The 11,497-nt window shown below is 38.0% G+C and overlaps 1 protein-coding gene across 1 annotated transcript; it reads left to right on the top strand.

Moving 5' to 3' along the window:
• The first annotated feature begins 58 nt into the window (after nucleotides 1–58).
• On the top strand, nucleotides 59–10,899 carry nxf1 (nuclear RNA export factor 1). The gene is made up of 21 exons (XM_005806532.3): nucleotides 59–299; nucleotides 1,154–1,361; nucleotides 3,033–3,195; nucleotides 3,283–3,366; nucleotides 3,454–3,558; nucleotides 3,709–3,789; nucleotides 4,291–4,360; nucleotides 4,588–4,676; nucleotides 4,764–4,871; nucleotides 5,584–5,693; nucleotides 7,925–7,961; nucleotides 8,824–8,892; nucleotides 9,039–9,094; nucleotides 9,224–9,331; nucleotides 9,453–9,511; nucleotides 9,598–9,713; nucleotides 9,799–9,841; nucleotides 9,922–10,000; nucleotides 10,142–10,324; nucleotides 10,413–10,473; nucleotides 10,559–10,899. Exons 1-21 carry the CDS (start codon nucleotides 272–274, stop codon nucleotides 10,595–10,597), a joined length of 1,896 nt encoding a protein of 631 aa, XP_005806589.1. The 5' UTR covers nucleotides 59–271; the 3' UTR covers nucleotides 10,598–10,899.
• The last annotated feature ends 598 nt before the right edge of the window (nucleotides 10,900–11,497 follow it).

Here is an 11,497-nt window from a genome sequence, read left to right as displayed (position 1 = left end):
TCTATTCTCTGACCCGGAAAAGAAATGGTGTTGCTTCCGTCGTCTTCTTGATAGCAGGGGAGGCTCGCTAAGCTATGCTAAAAGCTAGGACGAACCCCTAATGACGTCCTAGAGTGTTTTGTTTCATCCGGAGCCATGCGGGATGTTTGATTTGTTTTCACCGTCTCTGGCTTGTATTTTATAAAAGAAAAGTCGAGGCCCACGGATTGTCTTCCCCAACAAGGGCTGCTCTTTTCTGTTTTCGCCTCAGAACGAACACTATAGAAAGAATATGGCGGACAGCGGGCATTACTACAACGGTGAGTACCACGTTTGCTGTCGCATTAACCTCACATCTGCTCTCCTGCTTTCACCGCTTCCCTTCAGGCCATGAAGACTTTATGGTGAAGAGAGAGGTCACACAAGCAGATTTCACAGTCCACAGAGGTAACATGTGGACATGTAAATTACACATGTTTAAGTGTAGCGTTTTAAATGTGTCTTTTTTCTTATGTTATTTAATTTTCCAGCATATAGTTCTAGACTTTTAACAAAACCTATAAGTCAAAAACGTATACCCTTGTGTTTTGACTTAGAGCGCCTTTTTAAAATGAACTGTCTCTCAGCACAAGTTTTGATCAAACATTGAGATTTGGAGAAAAAAAAAATGTCATCACTTATTTTTTTTAATTTTATACAGAAATGTGATTTTAGCTAATACAAATACAAGCGAGTCGTTTTACTGGGTTAATTTAGTTTTTGTCTTGATGAAAATGTGATTTAAAGGCCAGCTAGATGTAATGTTTTGCTATAGACTAAACATTTACAGTGAGTTTTTGTTTTTATGATTTTTGTTACAGAATGTATATCTAGCTGCTAAAAGTAATATATATTATGATTACATGTACACTAATTGCACATTAAACATGCATATACACCAAGTAATTAGTTATATGATCCATTATCTTTAAGATGTCCCTGTTTCTTCAGCTGGCACATAGCACCGTCTTATGATTCAGATTTTGTCAGTTCAGTTTGTTTTTTTCCAAAAAAGAAGAGATTTCTAATCTTTGATAAATATTTGCTCTCCTAAGAAATCCAGACAACCTTTTTGAAAGGACTTTGCTTTGTCAGTTTTTGATACTCAACTCTTATTTATTGTTTACCCTGGCAGAGCATGATGACAGAACCGCACCATTTCGCAACCGTAAAGGCAGAGGACCCAAGGGTCGATCATTTGACAGATCTCGGAGGGACCGCCAGCGAGGCAGTCACTCAGGAGGGTTTGGAGGCCCTGGTCCCCGGTCCAGGCTGCTGGAGGATACAGATGGAGATGTTACTATGAGCGACAGCTCTCAGGACAGCAGCTCGCAGAACAGATAGTAAGTGTTTCTGGACTGGTCCTTGTGCGCTTATTACATAATAGGCAGGGTGCTGTATTCTTTGTGAGTAGATTTGCTTCTCAGCAGGACAATTTTCTGAGCACAATGTGAATTTAGTTTTAAAAAATATAGTTTAAACCTAAGTCCACCCTTTGGATGCTTCCCTGATAACCTGCCTTTAACCGCATGATGCATAAGAAGGTGGTTCTAAGTTTGTCATGTCCATGGTCAGTCCTCAAATGCCTTCTTATTTTAGATGGCCCACCCCGCCCCCATTCATGCACTGGAACAGTTTGTCAGAAGGCTTCTGCAGAGCTATATGACCTGCTGTTGCTACCTTGCTGTTGCCTTATTTACAAGTGCTGCTGTGGTTTCAGCCTTCTCAGTAAATCTAGTTACAGATCAGCAAATCTCTTCTAACTGTAGAATTGGCATCAACTCTGATCATTTACACTAAAAGCTGAAACTCTTTTATAGTTTTACTCACACAACTTCTTACAGAATGTTTTTTTTCTGTTCTTTTGTTTTAGAGGACAGAAATACTTTTCTTTAAAATCATCTTCCCTAAGCAACACATTTTGAGTTACAGAGAAGCTTTTTATTCATGGGAAGCCCCAACAACTCAAAGGCAGATAAAACTGAAATAATAAATTCTCTGCTGTTGGCAGTCACAGTGACAGGAAAGGGAATTTAAGTGACCTGCCCATCAAAAGTATTTGGCAAACAGTCATAAGACTATAGAAATTAAACATCTTGGAGATTATCTCTGTAGTTTTTGCTGCTTTGTCTGACATGATTATAAACAAGAATGTTAAAGTATTTACAATCTCGTTCTTAGCTACATCATTTCAGACATGAAGGCAGCTACTGATAAACCTGCTAAGCTGCTTTGTTTTCAGTGAGTGTGGAGATTCCACTGTGACGACAAACTAATGCAGTCAGGTTTATTGTCCCGGATCGAGCTGTACCGGACTTTCTGTGTACGTTTGATGGATAAAAAGTGAGGCTGTGGAACTTATTTTAAAAACATTAGATTTTTTTCAGAGCTTATTAGTCTACAACTTAACATATAATGTAAAGCTAACACAATTTGTGTGTTAGGTGGGAAAAAAATCTCATATCAGTATGGGATTAGATAGAACCACTAATAAGGGAAATTATTTTGTCACATTATTATATCTGCCACCATTAAATATAACGGACAGCAGATATTGTAAAGTTGGTGAAACATTTTGCATTACTGACTTTTAAGTCACTGAGAAAAACAGTCCTTTGTAAAAATGTATCCAAAATATCTAGAATAGAAGGTAAAGTGTTTTTTTAAGCATCGGTTTCATCAGTTTAATAAATATTTACAAAACTATAATTTTGACATCTTTTTAATGGCAATATTCTTTAGTTTTGAAATGCAAGAAACAACATTCCTGGTGGAATTCAGCTCATATTTTTTAAATGCAAAATTGTTTCTTGTGCATAAAGATGCAAACTTTGTTTTGAATGTTAACCTCACTTCTGTTTTGTCTGATTCTCTACTCCATTTGTTTGGAAGCAATAAATACTGATTTTAAATTAGGACATCTGTTGAGCTCAAATGTTTATTTTAAATTTAAAAAAAAAATTAAAACTATATGTGGGAGATTTAATTACAAAAATAAAATTTTTGTTCTTTAGCAAACCTTATGGAAGACCATCTCGGAAAGAAGATGGACGGTTTGACAGAGACAGGCAGCAGGGGAAAGGAGTAGAAAGAGGAAGAGGAAGAGGACTTCCAGGAGGTGGCAGCAGTGGTTTCAGAGGAGGTTTGAGAGGCCGGTTAAGCTGGTTCAAAGTAACGGTGAGGCGATTTTTATATTGATCATGTTGATATCCCTGCATTTTAACTTATCCACCGAGATTATATTGAGCATTTTCTGATCGCCAGATTCCACATGGAAGAAAATATGAAAAGAAATGGTTGATTACAGCTCTCCAGAACATCTGTACGGTTCAATACACACCTGTACAGGTGAGTATTAGTGCTGCCTCATTAGCTTTTCTTGATGAATATTATAGAACAATGACTGAACTGTTATCTCCTCATTACTCCATCTAGTACCACGTTGACCATAATAGGGCCCATTTCTATGTGGAGGATTCAGCTGCAGCCTACGCTCTGCGCAGATGTTCTCACAAGATCACAGATTCAGATGGCTATAAGGTATGATGGAGACCCTTCTGAATATCAGTCTGTCAAAAAGCAAATTTTGTCTCACATTTGAATTTAACAGCTTTTGTAGTAAAGCTGGTGGACAGGAACTCAACTGCATTTTATCTATTTACTTTCCTTTGTTTCCATTGGTCCCTGTAGGTGGAAGTACACGTCAACCCAAGTAATCCACCATCCTTCCTGCAGTCGGACCTGAAGCCTGAAGACTTGGAGCACCTGAAGGTGAGCGCCGGACATTTGAAACCCTCCATTTTTTTCTATTAAGAGTCTTTCCAGTGTTGAACAGTACAGTTTAGTTTTTTTAAAACCATGACAAATAAAAATAGAAGTTGCCTCCTTCATTTATTTTCACAAGTAGAAAAAAGTTCAACAAATCGCAAAAGGTTCTAAGGAACCTGATACAAGAAGAAGCCAGTTCATGTCTAATTTGTTTTCATGTTCTGAATTAGATGGAGTTCAAAGTGGATCAGAAGTGTTTTTAAATTCCCAATTCACAAGTCATTTTAATTTACTGAATGTAAATGATGATGTAAAAGCTCTAGTAAGAAGTTCACAGGTGTGCAGGCGTAAACGGTTACTATGGGAAAGAAAGGGATAGTTAAAAGAAATCTAATTGCATTGACTAGAAATGGAAGAGATACATAGGCTAAAGCAGTATGTGTAAACCTTCCTCTCTGAGGAGGAGGAGTTCATTCATGAATGTCGATGTTTTATCTTTGACAGCAATGCATGGCGAAACGCTTTGATGGTTCCCAGCAAGCACTTGACTTGAACAACATTCGAACTGATCCAGGTATATAAATATTTCCTTCATGAAGAAGTAGTGAGATCTTTTATTTTTTGGCTGTACATTAAGTCTTGTAAAGTTTGCTTTGTAAAGAATTAACATTTTCTCAGTAGCAACAGTAAACTGGTCCTTTCTGTTTTTGAGTTCTTTGTAGTCCAAAGCATAAAGATGTTTTAATATCTACATCAGCTCAGTTAGCTAACACTACAAATGGATTCGTGTTTATTTGGCAGACTTGGTGTCTCAGAACATTGAAGTCATCTTAAACAGAAAAACCAACATGGAGGCAGTCATTAAGATAATTGAAGAAAACATTCCTGAGGTAAGATTCATGGTGATCATTAGAGGAGCAGAGAGATGTGAATAATGCATCCAGTCGAGCCATTAATGGTTCTTTTCATCTTTCCAGCTGGCGTGTTTGAATCTGAGTAACAACCGTATTCACAAACTGGATGATCTTACTGACTTGACTACCAAAGTGCCGAATCTGAAGGCGCTCAACCTTTCTCAAAATGAGGTGAGGCGAGCTACTAAACTGACCTAGACTCCGGGTCACGAGTGACTCTTTACATCATTGGGATATAAATATTAAACAATTAATGCTTTTAACGATTATAACAAATCAGTTTTTCTGTTTTTATTGGATAATAGCTTTAGATTTTCACATCAGAGTTACATTAGTACCAGTAATTTCTTTTTATAGCAAATTTTATTGCTGTTTGGTTAAACCTATGCTTTTTTAAATTTCCCACCAATGTCAACATCACAACTAAGCACAGGCATCCATCTTGTTTTTGCAAAAGTTCTTCAAATAGTGTTGTCGGTTTTTTTCTGTATGACAAATTTCCTCTTGTAGACATTTATCAGAAATTATAAGTTCTTTTTTTCTTTAGAAAAGCTTATGTAACTTTTATGACTAAAGTTTTATTTGGCTAAACAGAGAGCAAAAATAGCTGTATTGTAAAGGTTGCAGATCTCTGATCTAGAGTCAGATCTTCAAACTTTTTCTGAAAGTAAGTGGTTTTGCTGCATTCTATTTCTGAGTGTCAAAAAATATTTTATGCCTGGTATTTATCTGTCACATAAGATCCCATTAAATACATTAAGACTTGTGGTTTAAAGTGAAATGTTTAAAAGCATATAAATACTGCATTGCATTGTAATACGCTAAAAACCCTTTTTTCTCACACGACCTTTCCTTTTGTCTGTTTCTGGTGTGGATATTTTAGTTAAAGACGGATCGTGAGCTGGATAAGTTAAAAGGCCTGAAGCTGGTGGAGCTGTGGCTGAGCAGGAACCCTCTGTGTGACCTCTTTAAGGATCAAGCTGCGTACATCAGGTCAGTCAACGATGCTGTGCAGTGATGGCAAATGTTTTTGCAGGGGAATACCAACATGGCTGTATGTGATCTGAGAGAGTCATCGATCAAACATGATAATCTTCTGCTGGAATTGTTTCAGGTGTTTGTTGTTGTTTTTTTTAAACCATAACTACTTATTTTACAGAGCAGGGTGAACGTTTGGACCAAGCAGCTGATGTCAACTAAATACTTTTTGCGTCTGTAAAGCAAACACGTGTCTCAGAAACCATCTTAACTATACCAGGACAGATGGTGTCCCAGAGGACTGATAAACAAAGCCATTAATAAGATTATTTCCAACGCTTGATTGTGTAATGTTTGTACTTGCACCAGAGCACATGCAGAAGTTTTCTTTGTATTTACATTAAATGGCAATACAAATGTTTACTGTCCAACTTATTTTTCCTTTCACACTGCTAGCTAAACATTCCTCCCTTCCAAATGTTGCTGTGAGGACTCCAGACTGCAGAATAATCTGGTCTTTTTTTCAGTTTGCTTAAACCCATTTCACTCTGAGCTTTCAGCCTCTTGCTGGCAGTTTTCAGTGTCACTTTGGGGAATCTTTTTTAGCTTTGATCCTCTGGTTATGGTTCTCCGTTGATGCTCTACCCAGCACTCCCCTGCTGTCATTCTACATAGTTTTCCTCTCATCTGTTGCAAAACACACAATCCTCATACCAAATCATATCAAAATAAATTCAAAGTGATGCAAAAAAATAATTTTTGTGCATTCCCGAACTTGGAAGTTACAGCACTGCTGTTTGCATGTGCTGTATTGGAGCAGGAAACTCATTGCCATCTTGAAAGATGTTTGGATGAAGCAAAGAAAATGTGCAGCCATTTTCTCCCCTCCCCTCACAGCATCAGTGCCCTGTCGGCCCCTGTCTCAGGCGAGTATGGAAGGCTGGATAGCCAATGACGGGTAAGATCCCACCTCGAAACCTTGGGACGACCTAAGGCAGGCACAGTCACGATTACTCGGCCTCAGTCCCCGTGAGCTCAGGCTCAGCGAAAGCACGGCGAGACGAAACCGAAGAGTCGGGACTTCACAGGCGAAGCCGTTTGGGCAGAGGCGGAGCGGGATTTGCCACGGATCATTGATCCATGTGAAGAGAGCCAAAGAGAGAAATTTAGTCTCTTCCAATATGTCTGATCTTACGGGCTACAACAGCCCCCCCCCTGCTTTACAGTACAATAAGTTGGCAGGTAACCTTCATCTTAGAAGAAATGGATTCTGAAGTTGAAACATGGCAAAAAAAAAAAACACCCAGAAAACGCAAGTTTCCAAAGGCTGCAACCAGCACACAAAAATCACTTTGGTAAGCAAATGGTGTTGCATCTTATCACTCCAGTTGTCTCAACTGTTCACGTAGCTGCTCTGTAACAAATGGAGCCAAAAAAAACAAAAAAGAAAAGAAAAAACACACATCAAAAAAAGTTGCTAACTCCTAAATCTATGCTACCAAAGCAGTAGCTGCTAAGCTTGTTCAGAAGAGGAAAACTATAAAATGAGTGGTGGGACTGCTGGGTCCAGCTCCTTCTGAGACCTGCTGTCCTCTTTGTTTGTTCAGCTCTGTCCTCAGGTTGTCTGTCTCTGCTGTTTCCACACACATGATTAGTTTTGTGATTAACTCGACATTTTGGGGCCCGTTGTGACCGTTTCTATGTGAAACTGACCTTATATTTTTTACCCAGACGTAGACTTGTCTCTTCCTCAACATCTTGGCGAGAGTTAACACAAGACTGGCGGTAACCACCTCTCTCCCAGCCATGCATAACCTTTTTGTTTTACTAACTCAACATGGCTGTGCATCCTGGTTTTCAGCTCAGTCTAGTAGCTGCTGGTGTGTTTGTATGTATGTACTCCTAGAAAAGTGTGCTTGTGTTGCTCCTCCATGTCAGATCTTTGTATATCACCAAAATGTGGGGGAGAGCGTGAGTATACTGCTGGTAAGTACTCTCTGGGCTGGGAGAAGGGTGCGCAGTATAAAACCAAGGGAAGAATCAGGGTATTTGTGTACATTTGGAAGACAAAGTACTTTTGTTGCAGTAGTGTACTCATTATTGAATCTACATGATGATATTTGAAGGAAAAAGTAGCATTCTGAAATTAAATTGGGTCAGCTGGGGATCTGCTTAATTTGTCCTGTTTGTGTTTGGGTGGTGTGGGGTGATAATCTTATTTTTTTTTGTCGTTTTTTCTGCACCAGTGCCGTGCGGCAGAGGTTCCCCCGGCTCCTCAAGCTGGTAGGTCCACATATTCATCTGTCACCGTCACTGCTTGTCAATTATCATCATCATCAACTCGTCTACTAACTCTGTTCATATAAAACTTATGCATCTTGAAAAACTTGATCTGAGGACTTCCTGGCATTAAAACTATTTTATGCATCTTGTTCTTGGTCATATTTTGTCACAGTACAAACACAAGTTAAGATAGGCTGTTTGTAGGCATACAAGGGAAGTGAAGCTTGTTTTTATCTTAACCCAATCCAAATCTTAGAGGTGTAAAGTGCATTTTTATTCAGGCTCCCTGTGCCACTCCTTTCACTGCAATTAAAGCTGCAGGTTTTTGTGGTGTGTCTCGACCACATGTAGAACGACTGACATTTTTTAGATTCATTTAGATTTATGGATGGTTTTTGTCTATCACTTTTTGCCACATATTCTCAGTTAGATTTAAGTCGGCACTTTGAGCAGTTGAAGATTACATGTGTCATATATGCGGTATTTTTCTTGGCTTCTATTAGTTTCTCCGTTCTGGTATGTTGCCCCATCCATCTTCACATCAACTCTGATGTGAAGATTTTCTTCTCCCTACAGAAGAAATGTCTAAAGTGCAAAAACACAATCTTAACTTTTTAAAACACTTTTTAAATCTGAAAATCAAGTATCAGTTTCCATTCACTTCCCAACAGAAATGTGCTGCTTCACTTTGGTCTGTAACATTATGCTCCCAATAAAATACAACCATAATGTGGCAAAATGTGAACATGTTTTATCAGATTATGAATATTTTGTGATGCTCTGCTTAAATGGGTTAACATGCAAATTGTTGACCAGAAGAATCTCTCATGATGAACCTGTTTTTCCTCTGGTTTCCTGTCAGGATGGTCACGACCTCCCACCTCCCATTGGATTTGATGTTGAGACGCCGACTGCAATCCCACCCTGCAAGGTTCGTTCATTAGTGTTGCGCTCAGACTATTATTTTTTTCTATAGTAGATGCTATTCATATTACTACCTTGTTTATTTATATTAATGCTTTATTGTTGAATATTGTCTTTAATGCGCCTTAAGATCGTCTTTATTTGTTCATTTAGGGAAGCTGCTTTGGATCAGATGAAATCAAGTCCCTCATCCTTCGGTTCTTGCAACAGTGAGTTTTAAATTTTATTATGTTACATATTTTAAAAAAATCAAATCCTTCTGTTGTATGATGGACAGCTGTAACTCTGATGCACCCTGGAACAACATGAGAAAGCCTGAATGTTTGACTGTGTTGCAGGTACTATCGTATATACGACTCTGAGAACAGGCAGCCTCTGCTGGATGCTTACCATGATGGAGCCTCATTATCCATCACTACACCCTACACCTCCCAGAACCCCTCCAGGTAGGAGAGCGGTACAAGAAGCTACTGAAATTCCTCAGTTGCTCTGATTTCATTTAGGAAAGTTTTTTGTCTAGAGAATGCTTCTAAAATCTGAGCTTAGCAGCTGTATTTTTGTGTTTAGGAGCAGTCTGGGGGAATACTACAAAGACAGCAGAAACCTGAAGAGGATCAAAGACACCAGTGAGTTAGAGCTCTTCATCCCATGTTTTGTCTGTTTCTTTTAGATGCCTGATGTTTTTTTTTTCTTTAATTCTTTCTGCTCTTAGCGATGAGATTTCGACTTCTGAAGCATACTCGACTGAACGTTGTGGCGTTCCTCAACGAGCTTCCAAAAACACAACACGACATTGCCTCATTTACCGTAGATGTGAACACCTACACCGTGAGTTGAAGCTTATTCCAGAACCCTTCACGTGATCTTCTCTTCCTGTTTGGTTCCTCTGTTCAATAATATTTTCTTTTTACAGAATACACTACTATCATTCACAGTCAGTGGAGTCTTCAAAGAAGGTAATTTTGGGTAGTTCTTGATTTAAATTTTAGTTTTTATCCACAATAAAATTTTGAGTTGAATTGGATTTTGTTTTCAGTTGTTGTTGATGGGAAGTCCAGAGAATCTACAATGGCCTTCTCCCGGGTCTTCATCACCGTCCCAGCAGGAAATTCCGGGTTAGTTTATTAAATGGCCATCAGTAGGTGTCACATTTTTGTGAAAATAATAAACCCTGCAGATATTTTTAACAAATAAGAGATTAACTCAAGCTAGTTAGGAGTAGTAGAGAAAATCTAATCTCGATTCTCTGTTTTCAGTCTGTGCATCGTGAACGATCAGCTTTTCATCCGAATGGCTACAACAGAGGAGATCCGCCGAGCGTTCGTGGCTCCAGCCCCGACCCCGTCTTCCAGTCCCGTCCCAACCCTCACCGCACCACAACAAGAGATGCTCACTGCTTTCTCGCTAAAATCTGGCATGAATCTGGAATGGTCACAAAAGTGAGTCTTGTCTTCAGAAATACTTCTTAAAAATTTTAATTCCTCAGTTCATGAGGAAAATGTACTAATATTTTGAAAACCTTTGCAGGTGTCTGCAGGACAATGAGTGGGATTTCAACAGGGCAGCACAAATTTTCACCCAGTTGAAGGTAACATTTCACAACAATGTTCTTTTTAAAAAAAAAAAAAAAAATTTGGTAAACTGAACCCCTAATATGCTTATTTTTCCTACAGGCAGAAGGCAAGATCCCAGATGTAGCCTTCATAAAGTGAATGCTTCCAGTCAAACCTCTGTGAAATAAAATCAGCTGTAATTTTATTTAATAATTTTTTTTCTTTTATTGTTTATTTCTTATCAAGATTAGGTCTACTTGTGTTAACTATTTTACCTGCTAAATGGCAACTTTGACCTGAGGGCTAATGATGCAGTTTTTGTTGTCAATGCAATGTTACTTAATAGTCATTTGTATAGACACTAGTGGAAATGTTCATAGGACATACAGTCAGGTTTAAAATTTGTTAATCTGAATTCCTTATTGTTGTATGTTAAGCAATAAAATATATTTTGACAACCATTTTACATTTCTTTTTCTTGGATCCGTTGTAATTAAGCCAAAAAAATCTATGCATATTTGCATTTGACATAAGAAAAAAAAAACCTTTGTCTGTAAATACTAAGAGTATTTTAGCTGCAGATGTATCCTTTGCTACTACTGATCAACTGTACTTGAAAGAAATGCTAAGTTATTGCATGTTAGGCAATACAATTTTTTACTTGAAAATTAAATGTTTGCATTTTCATATGCATTTCTAAGTGGATACATAAAAATCTGCACAATGTGATAATTTTTATTTTTGTCAGAATAATTGATATAATACTTGATTACTAAAATAATTGTGAGCTGCAGCCCTAGATTTGTCACATTTAAGTGAGATTGAACAGTAAAAATGTCTGGGAGGGAAGGTCTGGAGGTATAAAACCCAATGTTAGTCAAACTAACATACTTCTGGATATAACAAGATATAATTTTCTTTTATTTTTTTCAATACTGTATTGTAATATTTGTACTAAAATTGGACCAAACATCAACTGAAAAATCTGGTCTGGTAAAATATGGGCATTTTGAATTTGATATTGACAGAAACGTGGTAGCCTTACACTTAAACGAAATA

Source organism: Xiphophorus maculatus, chromosome 23, assembly GCF_002775205.1.
Source record: "Xiphophorus maculatus strain JP 163 A chromosome 23, X_maculatus-5.0-male, whole genome shotgun sequence".
Taxonomy (NCBI): domain Eukaryota; kingdom Metazoa; phylum Chordata; class Actinopteri; order Cyprinodontiformes; family Poeciliidae; genus Xiphophorus; species Xiphophorus maculatus.
The sequence above is the reverse complement of the archived record's forward strand: the minus strand, read 5'-3'. Positions and strand labels throughout refer to the sequence as shown.

Excerpts from the sequence above, each read along its gene's own strand:
- nxf1 (XM_005806532.3), top strand. The coding sequence starts at position 272 with ATGGCGGACAGCGGGCATTACTACAACG. Across the intron at positions 9,332-9,452 it reads ACCTCCCAGAACCCCTCCAG|GAGCAGTCTGGGGGAATACT; the intron begins GTAGGAGAGCGG and ends TTTTGTGTTTAG. Across the intron at positions 10,474-10,558 it reads AAATTTTCACCCAGTTGAAG|GCAGAAGGCAAGATCCCAGA; the intron begins GTAACATTTCAC and ends TTTTTCCTACAG.